General features: G+C 37.5%; 1 protein-coding gene across 5 annotated transcripts in view; it reads left to right on the top strand.

Annotated features, from left to right (window-relative positions):
• Gigyf2 (GRB10 interacting GYF protein 2) overlaps positions 1-12,249 on the top strand; it is a 128,714-nt gene that overhangs the window by 97,070 nt on the left and 19,395 nt on the right. For all 5 annotated transcript variants that reach the window (XM_013157487.3, XM_063237101.1, XM_063237100.1 and 2 more), the window contains 6 exons: positions 1,304-1,395; positions 2,853-2,960; positions 4,059-4,159; positions 5,723-5,823; positions 7,904-8,065; positions 11,196-11,351. In XM_013157487.3, the coding sequence (XP_013012941.1) occupies positions 1,304-1,395; positions 2,853-2,960; positions 4,059-4,159; positions 5,723-5,823; positions 7,904-8,065; positions 11,196-11,351 (720 nt within the window). The remainder of the gene's footprint in view (positions 1-1,303; positions 1,396-2,852; positions 2,961-4,058; positions 4,160-5,722; positions 5,824-7,903; positions 8,066-11,195; positions 11,352-12,249) is intronic.

The following is a 12,249-nucleotide window of genomic DNA, read 5'->3' as shown; positions in this document are numbered from 1 at the left end:
AGTGTAAGCCTTATTTCTCTTTGAGATTGAGATTACATGTGTGGTGGGGAACCAAAGCTTATAAATTGGATCTTGACATTCCCGTTCCAGTTTATTTCTTAGCTTCTCATATAGAAGGTAAGCCTCAGTCATACCCACTTGAGGGTATATTTTGGAAAGCTCTGCCTCCTGTCAGCTGTTACCTTTTCCCTGAGTAACACTGCAAAGAAGAAGGCTCACCTCAAGGAATATTCCTTGAAACTTTAGGGTTTCATGTAGAATATATTTGTTTCTTTTGTTTTTTTGAGATGGTGTTTTATGTTTCAGGCCAGGGTTTAACTTGTTATGTAGTTCAGGCTGCCTCGAACTTGTGGTTTTTCTTTCACCTTGAGCCTCTTGAATGCTAGGTTGACAGTTGTGTACCACCATACCTAGCTCATGTGGATTGACCTGGGTAGCTTTTATCCTGCAGTTACTTAATAAGAAAGAGGAGAAAAGTCTTTGAACTTCAGATGATCCCATCTCAAGATGTGTATCAGATATTTTGTTTTAAAATATGAGCAGTGTATATAAGAAAGATACAAACTGCATATTCATGTTTTGCCTAAGTTTCCTCCATGTAATCTTTAACGCTTTTTTTTAATGCCTTCCATTTCTGTCTTGTTTTGCAAATTTTAACTTAAAAGATGTAAATTCCAGTCATATTATTTGAAATACAAGCTAAAAATGTAAGGGTTTACTGTAGTTTGTCTAACTCATGATATATTAATAATGATAGAAACCTCTATTTTTGGAATAGAATAATTTTCAAAACTTTGCATATGCTCAGCACTGTTGGATACATTAGATACACTAGCTGCCCATGTTCATTATGTGTCATTGCAAAATTCTTAACACCTCCATTGACATTTAGATAATTGTACTCCTTTCTTTTTTGTCCATTTCTCTTAATTTCTACATGATTTTAAAAATTATAAATCACTTTAGGTTGGGAATACCTACTGTGTGGTTTTTTTTTTTTTTTTTTTTTTTGGATACAATAAAATCAGGAGTATACATTAACATTCAGTTTCCAAAGCAGCAGTAAAGAATAGCTGCCAAGTACATAAGGAGCTTTCCTCACCAGGGAAACTCATAGTATAGACACCACCTTCTTCCACTAGATGGCATTTTTTAGTTCTTAAAGGTAGTAGTGAGTTTAGGATTTGGGTCAAGCATGGTGTGGGACGTTAGATTTTGCTTACAGACTAGTAGATACTAAGTGACTTTACGATTCTTTGTCATTTATTTAGTGGTGTTTTCTTCCCCACTTTTTTACTGCCAGGGGGAGATGGACCAGGAACGACTGACCAGGCAGCAAGAACTTACAGCCTTATACCAGATGCAGCACCTCCAGTACCAACAATTCTTAATACAGTAAGAGCAGTAATGCAGTGGAATTGAGTGCACTCTCAAGAGACTTTTAATAGCCTCTGTGATCCCCAGGCTCACCTTGTAGCAGAGACCTGGAGGCTTATATAAGACTGTACTGTACTTTGGAGAAGGGAGGTGATAACTGGGGTTTGAACCCAGAGGCTTTGTTCTGTGCTACATTCCTTGCTCTTATTTTTTATCTTGAGATGGTTTCACTAAGTAACTAAAGTGTCCAGACTGGACTCAAATTTGGATCCTCCTGCCTCAGCTTATTAGAATGCTGGAATTACAGGGGTGTCTCGCTATACCTAACAACTGTACATCCTACTTTAGTCTCATTTTACTTCTTAAATGTCAGAAGTTTACAGATGATGACACATAAAAAAAAGAAGAGCCAATAAACATTTGACAGTTGAAGTGCTTTCTAAGGGTCTCAACTTTCAATGTTTAGAGAAATCATAGACAAGAAAATGGGAAGAAATTAACGTTTGTACTGTTAGTAGTGGTGTAGAATGATGGCAGAATCAGTCAGGTTGTGTGTCTTTTTCATGGAAGTAAGATTCAGTTTGGTGCCAAGATTAGTAAAGTGTGGGGAGGTCCTGCTACTGGGTTTTTTTTTTAAATTGGTACTGGGGATCAAACTCATGACTGCCTGCTTGCAAGGCAGGTGCTTATGCCGCTGAGCTAAATCCCCAGCCCCCTGCTACCTGTTTTTATAATGGAAGTCCTCCTGGGTTACAGACACGGCCATGTGTACAGATTGTCTGTAGTTGTTTTTGCTTCACAAAGGCAGAATTAAGTAGTTGCAACAGAGACTGTATGACCTGCAAAAATGAAGATAATTTACTTTAGGTCTTTGTAGAGTAAAAATTTCCAAGTTGCAGCTGGACATGTAGTGACTATAATCTCAGCACTGAAGGAGGTTATAGTAGGAGAGTTGAAAGTTTAACTACTACCGTGGGCAATCAGTGAGACCTTATCTCAAATTGAATAAACTAATTCCTTAAAAGGTCTGGGAATAGTCTCAGTATTAGACTGCTTCTGGGTTTGATCTACCTCCCCAGGTTAAAACATAAATTGAATTTTTATAGAGGTGATTTTGGTTTTTTTCACTGGCTGCTTCAATTGTGAATAGCTGTCCCTATCTATTTTATTTTTTGTTTATAATTTGGTAATGCACTGTTATTACCTTGAGGGCATTGATCAGTGGGTTTTTTTGTTTTGTTTTGTTTTTTGACATTTTTGTGACTTTGTTTTCACTCAGAAGAGTGTTTCTAGAATGAATTACGGAATTTTATTTGTGAAAATTTTCATCATGAAAAATTACAAAATATATTTGATTTCTGTTTATAATTGTGGCTCCTGGGGAGGTGATGAACTGAACTTTGTCTTTCAGTGCCTCATTCTAGTAAACTAAAATAAATAAGGGTTACACTTTTTTTCTCCCCAACATTTTGCAGACAACAATATGCGCAAGTTTTGGCTCAGCAACAGAAAGCAGCCTCTTCATCCCAGCAGCAGCAGCAATTGGCCCTTCTTCTCCAACAGTTCCAGGCTCTGAAAATGAGGTTAATGCCCTTTCAATTGTGTATCATGTTTGTTTGTGAGCTGAGGACCACATATACACAGAAGAGAAGGAATTTTAGTATAATGTGTAAATTATGGTATTGGAATGCTCATAGCACATATCTGCATGTTGTTTGTAAAAATAATATTGTTTTTAAAAAATAATTTAGGTAGAATTAAGCATTTATTTGGTCATTTTACTCAGAAGTTAGAGATTAGTAAAGAATAATGAACACTTTTGAGAAATAGTATTGTTTTAGGGAACCTGTATTAAAACAATTACAGTCTAGAATTTTTGTTTCATTTTGTAATATCTCAAAAAATATTATTGTTATATAGGATTATGATTTTCTGGAATCCACAAACCATTAGGGATAGGCTCAAGGAGAAGAAAGTCATGATTGTCATGATACAAAAAAAGTCAGATTGTCACTCAGAATATTTAGCCTACCTTCTGAAGATGTATTAGTCACTTCTCTCAAAACTCTACAGTCCAGTAATCAGAAGAATTCATGTTACTCATCTGAGCTTTAATCTGGAGGCAAGCAGGTCAGTAGTTGAGCCTCTGTTTTAAAAAGAGGCAAATAGAGACCCTGAGAACCTAGTGGACTTGCTAACCCAACACATAGGAAACTTCAGAGACAGCTAAAATGCACTTTTTTTTTTTTTTTTTTTTTGTCTTTTTTCATTTTTATCGGTACCAGGGATCGAACTCACTACTGCCTGCTTGCAAGGCAGGCACTTATGCCGCCGAGCTAAACCCCCAGCCCCTAAAATGCACATTTTTAAAAAATTTTTTTTCATTATCACATAATACCCCCATGACTTTTATTGAGATAATCTGGGGTTTTTACAGGCATAGGTATAGCTATCATTTAGAAACTAGTATTTGCTATACCATAGATGATTCTGGAAGTGTGGTCATCGTGCCTCTATTTTTGTTCGTTTCTTAACTATTTGGTAGTATTAGGTTTTGTTTAAAACAGTGAAGGAGTTTTATGGCCAAATAACCTGGAAAACCTACAAATAATGTAGAAATTCCTCTTTTAGTTTCTGTAAGTTACAAGAACATGCTAATTTTTTTTATTTCCCTTTTGCAGAATATCTGATCAGAACATGATACCTTCAGTAACTAGGTCTGTGGCAGTACCAGATACTGGCTCTATTTGGGAACTTCAGCCAGCAGCCTCACAGCCTACAGGTAAAAACTTAGGTTGACCTTTAGAGTATAGCACAAGGATTTAACAGTGTAATAATAATTTTGTAATTAATTTTTGAAAACTCCAGCAAGGAGTTGACCCATTTTATACTGAATACTAACAAAGTTTCATTATTACTAGGTTCCAGCAAAAGATTAAAGATAGTATTACACTGTTAAGGATTTAGTAGAAATTATTTTAGTATATGAAGTTTCTTGAGTTTCAGATCAGCTTCTCTTTTTTTATGTTGTCCTAACCAATGTGAAAACGTCTTTCTGGTCTCTTCAACCAGAGTTTAAAAAAAAGCCTAAGTAAAGTTTAGTAAGAGTGGGCTTTCTCCTTTTGAGTTAAGGATTGATATGTATGTGATCATGGAAAGTATCACGGATTCGGGAGGAGGAAACCTGCTTTGAAGTGACACCTTCTTCAGTTACTTCTCTGATCTTTTTCATCAGAAAACTTGGAAATTTTTAAATTTGAAGTCTTGAAATTGGTGGAACAAGCAATTGGGGTCAGATATGTGGACCAGATGGGAAATAATCCTTGTAAAAAGACATTTGTTGATGTTTGAAATTCTCAGGAATCATAGACATGGGTGTTTCTTAGAGTTATTGAGCCATCAAGCCACAGTTCCGTTAGCATTCTCTGCAAATTATGGCAGTGGTAGGACTGATTGTCTTTCACAGACTTTGCATACTATGTGTACCTTATTTTTTCATGGTAGCTATTTACAGTTAGAAAGTTAACATGTTCTCCAGTGGTTTAGAAACTTAAGTATTATATTAAACAATTTCTTTGTTTGGATTTGTATGCAGTCAAAGTCCTTTAAAAATAAAACATTGGTTTTATACAGATAATATTTAGTACTCCATAAATGCATTATAACAGGATTGTAGAAAATAGAGAATGCTGAAAAATAGTGTTGGCAAACCTTGCCAGTAATAGGTACAGGGACTTAGCAGCTTGGATCTGTTTATTCCCACACCTGACCTTGTGCTGCTGCCTTTTAGGTCAAAACAAGTGTCACTTAGGCAATCTGCCCAGCTTTTCCAGTCACTTCTTAAGCTCTAGTTGTAGTGCACATGCTGTTTGTCTTTAATGGATTTCACATTAGAGCTGTTTTTAAGTGAACATTTAAGTAGCATTTAATAATATTTACAGTGTGCAGCCATCTAGTTCTCACTAGTTGCTGTTCAGTAAGAGGCTATATGGCTACCAGATAGCCATGGGCTTTGGAACCTCACACACTGCTCTTGAAATCCTGGCATGGCCACATGCATGCTTACCCTGTGCCTGTGGCAGTTTTCAAACTAGTTTGTTCATCTGTAAAGAGGCAGATATGAATAGATGGCTTTGTAGAACTTTGCAAGGATGAAATTAGTTTCCTAATAGATGCCTAATGCTTCTTTTCTTGTAAAGAATATGTTGATAGAAAAGAGAACCTATTGGCAGTTCTGTCTCCTTAAAGCAAAATACATATTATGATGCTTGTTCATATCCAGGGAGGCATGGGTATGTTATTGTGTGTGTAAACTGTCCTTTTTTTTTTTCTCCTTGCCTTACAGTTTGGGAAGGCAGTAGTGTATGGGATCTTCCCCTGGATACCACAACACCAGCTCCTGCTCTGGAGCAGCTTCAGCAGCTAGAAAAAGCCAAAGCTGCAAAGGTCTGCAACTCATTCTGTTACAGTACTGCATGCCTTCTAGCTATAGGATGTAGCATTTCTCTTTGGTCACCTTGCTCTGGCTAGCTATATACATTGGTACTTTCAGTTCACCCAGTGCAGAGTTTGCAAACAAAAACAAAATTTTGCTAAATGCTTTTGCTGCAGATCAAATTGTACATCCTTAAAGCTCACAAGCAAAAGTGTTCATTAACAGTGGGACCGCTGTACTTTTTATTTCCATTTACTGATACACTTAGTTGATATAAATACATTCATAGTCTATCCTTACTATGCCTTCTCTGAAAAAAAGACCTCAAAACAGAATTAAAATTAATGAGTGAAGATTGTTACATGAAACATTAAAGATCATTTTAGTTACATTACTCATGGAATCAACATTATTTGCAAGTACTGTGGCTGACAAAATAGCCACTACTTCTGATCTGTGACTTGAGTTCCCATAGTGAATCTTACCCGCAGATGTGAAAGAAGCTGTGCTCATTCACGTTTTCTAGAGGAAGAAAGAATATTGAATTTTGGTTTTAGTACTTGCCAGAAGAGGACTTCTGTACCAACTCCTGGTGTCGTTAAGATTCCTGGGTTCTCATGCCCCTGAGGGATTCTTGTTTCTATTTTACATTTACTGAAGTTTCATCCTTTGAAGTAGTGATGGTGTTTAGTGTGCCCAGAATGTGGAAAGGTTTGTGGTTAGGGTCTTTTTCCATAAACAAGTCAGTTCTCTTGTGTCTTCTAGTTTCTTAGTACTTTCTGAGGGAACATACAGATGATAAATCATAAGGTCATTCAAGAGTTTGCAGCCTGTGTGTGTAGGTAAGGAGATAGGCAAGGAGCACTTACTTACAGGTAGTCGAGAGAATCTGGACCAGCTGCTCAGCTGGAGAGAAGAGCGTCAAGAACAGGGTGACTTTTTTGGTGGGGGGGTCCTTTTTGAGACAGTATTTCACTATGCAGTTCAGGCTGGCCTTGCACTCATTTTGTAACCCAAGCTGGTCTCAAACTTGCATCAGTTCTCTTGCCTTACCCTCCTGAGTGCTGGAATTACAGGTGTGTGCCACCATTCTCAGCCTACGTTAACACTTTTGATAGGCAATACCCCAATTAATTTTCACTTTAGTTAGTAGGATTTAGGTCATTTGAAGAATTAGAGGATGACAAGAGTTCAAGGAGGTAAAAAGTAAGTTGCAGGTGAAAGTGTTGTTGCACTAGAATTAGTTAAAGAAATGTATGAAGAAAGCCAGGCAAGTTGGTTCATGCCTGTAATTAGCACTTGAGAGGCGAGGCAGAGATAGATATGGGAAAAGTGATAAAATACTCAGACATGTGAGTCAGAATGGTGGAGGCATGCACTGTAACTGGCATTGGGACTGGAGATTAGGTGCTAGATTTGACTAGTATTGGAAATTGTAAATAATAGTTGGTTTAAGTGATTAGTTTTCAAATTTTAAAGAATTGTATAATTTTATACACTAGCAGTTTTATGATATAGCTGTTGAGAACTTGTAGCAGCACTGTTAGATCTTGTGTCAGAAAATTCTTTGTAGGGATGAGTGAAGAAATACCAAACATACCACGCCATAAGAATTCTGATGTTTTCGGGTGTGGTGGTGCACACTTGTAATCCTAGCACTAGGGAGGCTGAAGCAGGAAGGTTGTTGCAGGTTCAAAATGAGCCTGGGCTATAAAGTGAGCTCAAGGCCCACCTGAACTGCATGGTGAGACCCTGTCTCAAAAAGACACCCACCCCCCCCAAAAAAAAATCTGATGTTATTCCTGTACTGGCCACCTTCTGTCCTGTATCTAGATGTAGTGCAATTTTATATGGGGTGAGAAGGTGCCAAAATGGAAAGCAAAATGTGTTCAGTTTGGAAGAGCATAAAGCTTTTGTGACTGCCTTGACATGCCAGAACTGAGATTGCATATGAAGTCTCATCACTCAGTTGCAGCACAAGAAACAGTGAATGGCCTGTACTTGCAGCCTCTCAACAGTGCTGGCAACTCTGCTTTTGGGTGATTACATGCTTGGTTTTAAATTTCTGAGGTTACTCTCATGTCATCCCAGCTAGAGCAGGAGAGAAGAGAGGCGGAAATGAGGGCAAAACGGGAAGAAGAAGAACGGAAGAGGCAAGAAGAGCTCCGGAGACAGCAAGAGGAAATTCTTCGGAGGCAGCAGGAAGAAGAGAGGAAAAGGAGGGAAGAAGAAGAGCTTGCCCGAAGGAAACAGGTATCTAGAGCTGTGCCCTATAGGAGTAGTGCCTGACCCAGACTTGGGCGACCCTCTCACTTCCGTGTCAAGACAAACAGAATGGAATTTAGAACCTTAGAAGGCTCACTTGGCTTTCAAAAGAACCTGATTCCCACCATTACCCACTTAAGGTGTATTACTCATGCTTGAAATTGATTTCCTCTGCATAGTTTCCTGTATTTTATAAACCAGCAAGATTTCAGAAAGTCTACCATTACTGCTGAAAACATGAACTAATTCGGTGCATAGCATTACATTTTTCTTTTTTTTTTTTTTGTCAAATGAACTTTCAAGAAAAAAAAAAATCTGATAACCTATATACAAAATAAAATTTAAAATTTAAGATGTTAGTCATTTTAGGAGTGCATTCTGCAGACTACTGAAACTCTACCTATGAAACAGAGAGCTCCAGTCCCTCCTTCCTTAGCCTCTGTCACCACCATCCTTCTGTCCTTACCGATTTGACTGTGGGTTCCTGGTCATACTGTGTTAATATTTATCTTTTTGTGACTGGTTTATTTTAGTTAATATATGATGTTTTAGCATATAAGAATTTCTTTTTAAGAATAAATAATACTCTACTCATGAATAACGGTACATTTTTGTTTACCTATTTATCTGCTGACAGACCTTTGGATAACTTCCACATTTTGGCTATGGTGAACAACATTGCTGTGAACGTGGGTAGATAGATAGACCCTTAAATCCTCACTTTGAGTTCTTTTGGCTGTATGCCCAGAAATGATGAATTGTTACATCATATACTAATTAATTTTGAAACTTTTTGAGGAACTACCATGCTTGTTTTCCACAACTGCCTGTACCATTTTACACTCTTATAACACTGCATAAGGGTTCTAATATCTGCATCCTTGTCGACACTTTTATTTGTTTATAATTATCACTTCCGTTCTTTTTTGATAATGATTTTCCTATTGGTTATGAAGAAGTATCTCACTGTGGTTTTGATTTGCATTTCCCTAATGATTACTGATACTGAACATTTTTTCATGTGATTCATTCTAATTTACCATACTCATACAAATATGTTTTTATCTTAACCTAAGACCTCTGCCCTTTATTCTTTTTCTAAATGAACCTTTATTTCTGTTTTAGTGATTATTGTTTTAAGATAGAAAAAAATCTGCAATTGTAGTCACCTATTCCTTGATACCTGTAGAGGATTCTTTCTAGGTTATATGCAGACACCAATATCTGCAGAGGCTCAGGGCCCTCCTATAATTGAAGGACTATTTGCATAAAAACCTCTGCATATTTCTGTCATACTTTAATCCTCTCTAGGTGACTTATAACCTAATATAGTTTAAATGCTACCTGTAAAGTACTAGTTATAACATATTTTTTTAGGAACCAGTGCCAAGGTTTAGGAACCAGTGTCTGCGCGTGTTCAGTGTAGACACTTTTTTTGTGGGGGGTTCTGGAAATCAAACTCAGAACCTTGCACTTGCTAGGCATACACTGAGCCACTGAATTGTATCCCCAGTCCTTAAACACAGACATTTGTTTTTCAAATATTTTTAGTCTGTGTTGGTTGAACCCAGAGGTACAGAGGACTGACTATATGCTTTTAAAAAGAATTTGTATTGTTTGTACTTAATGTTTTACAATTTACCTTTTGACATTGATGAATTCTATCATATTTTCCAGCTGTAAAAAATTTTGTCTTGGAAGTTACAGTAATTTAGTATATTTTTCATTGTTGAACATGAGGCATTTCCCCCACCTTTTTTGTTTGTTTGTTTGTTTTGGTTAGTTTGATTGTTTTGAGATAGAATTTTGCTATGCAGTTCAGGCTGGCCATGAACTCAGTAACCCAGGTTTGCTTCAAACTCAGCCGTGCTCTTGCTTCAGCCTCCTTGAATGCTATTCCCAGTCTTTTCTTTTTTTGGTACCAGGATTCAAACTCAGGAGCTTGTGCTTGTGCCACTGAGCTATATCCCTAGCGCTGTTCCTTGCTTTTTATACCAGTATTTTAAAACACGAGTGTTTTAATGAAAGTTCTTATAGCTAAATATTAAAGTATAACATGGAAGTTGAATATTTTTCAATTTCTTGCTTTTATTTTTGGGAGGAATTCACTGTTCATATGCTTGGCTTCTTTTTACTGTTGTGATTTTTATAAACTCCAGTTAAAAGAAGTCATTATCTTTACTGTATTGGCCCTTATAAATGCTCTGTGGAAAACAAAGGTCTCCGTGCTGAGAGAGGAACCACTTACATTTCTTATAGTTATACTATGCATCAGTATAAAAAGGCTCTAAACTGTTTTGCATAAAAGAAATCCATCTAATTTTGTAGTGCTCAGCAGTCCCTAAATGATTCTGACAACATAATTTGTTTCTGGGGTTTTTTTTTTTGTTTGTTTGTTTGTTTTGTGTGTGTGTGTGTGTGTGTGTGTGTGTGTGTGTGTGTGTGTGTGTCTTTTTCCATTTTATTGGTACCAGGGATCGAACTCAGGACTGCCTGCTTGCAAGGCAGGCGCTTATGCCGCTGAGCTAAATCCCCAGCCCCTTGTTTCTGTATTGTAGCTAATAGTATTGATGGAATGTCTGTTCCTCAGATCCCATTCTACAACACATAGATTCTTCCATACTTCTAAGCTGAAAGTTCCAAAGCCTAGATTCTAATGTAAGCCTCCTGTTGGGTTGGCTTGCCAGCTTGAACCTACATGACTGTCCATGAGGCAGCTTGTACCATTGGTTGTTAAACAGATGTAATCACTTTTACCCATCTTTTTACTAATGAAGTTGATGAAAAAGCCACCCCCAATAGGATGGTCATGCTTATACAGGTAGTTAAGCTGCCCGGCAGTGAGACATACAAATTACAGCCCTATCCCGAGCCCCTCAAATGATAAAGCCAGTACAAAAATCAGGATAAATTTCATAACGTGTTACAATTTACTCATGTTTTAAATTCAGTTCCTAAGAAACTTTCTAATGAGCCCACTCCCCCAACTCATTAACATTTTATATTTACTATTAATAGAGACTTAGCAGCATGTAAGCTGTATCTTTTCAGATGATAGCATAAATTCGGAGTGATAGACCGAGAATATGTTCCCACTCCTGATCTTTTTTCTCTTCAGGAGGAGGCTCTGCGTCGCCAGAGGGAGCAAGAAATTGCATTAAGACAGCGAGAAGAGGAAGAAAGACAACAGCAAGAAGAAGCACTTAGAAGATTGGAAGAAAGGAGAAGAGAAGAGGAAGAAAGGCGGAAACAGGAAGAATTGTTACGCAAACAGGTAGCCAGATGTTTGTTCCTCTAATTGATTCTTTGAAGCTGGGAGTTGCACTTGGAATGTTAAAACAGTGTATCTAAAAACTTTTCAGGTTCCTAAAAATTACCTAACAAGCTTTTGTCACTGTCTTAGTTACTGTTCTTGTTGCTAAGACAAAATACCCAACACCCAAAGTTAAACATGGAAAGGTTTATTTCAGCTCACAGTTTGTAGAGATTTCGGTCCATAGTGCCACTGGCTCCAAGGTAGAGCAGCATGGCAAAGTAGGGTGACAGAGGAGAAACAGCAGGTTGTGGTATGCACAACAGGGCACAGGAAAAGCAGTAAGCAAAGGCAGCAGCAGTAGCAGATAGCATTCTTTCTTTCCCTCTGTATTTTATTCAGGCTACCCACCCTTTAGGTGGTACCACTCACATCCAGGATAGGGCACCCTTAATCTCAGTGTCACTCTATATCCAGAAGCTCTGAAAAGCCCCTCTTTTAGAGGAACTTTTAGATATAAGCCATAACAATCACCTAAATCCAATTATTTTTTTCTTCAAATGGAAATCTGTTTTCTGGGCAAAGGGGCTCATATGTATAAGAGCAACACTTTGAGAAGCTGAGGCAGGAAGATCTTAAGTTTGAGCCCAGCCTGTGCAATGTAGAGACTTGAAGAGACCCTGCCTGAAAAGATAAAAAAGGCTGGACTTGCACTCAGTGAGAAGGCCCTCAGTTCTGTCCTCAGTGTAGTAGGAAAAAGAAAAAGAAACCTAATTTCTTAGGGGGAAAATAAAACCTTTCTTGTTTTTGCTCACCTCTGTGGTGAAAATAAAATGAGTTGTGTGTTTGGTTTTTTCTTAACAAGTTTCAGACTTAACAGAAAATGAACATAATAGTACATCAAATTCTAATAAGAATT

This window comes from Cavia porcellus, unplaced genomic scaffold (assembly GCF_034190915.1).
Source record: "Cavia porcellus strain 051 isolate PalLab524CR breed Dunkin Hartley unplaced genomic scaffold, mCavPor4.1 scaffold_26, whole genome shotgun sequence".
Taxonomy (NCBI): domain Eukaryota; kingdom Metazoa; phylum Chordata; class Mammalia; order Rodentia; family Caviidae; genus Cavia; species Cavia porcellus.
This window is presented reverse-complemented; position numbering and strand designations above follow the sequence as displayed.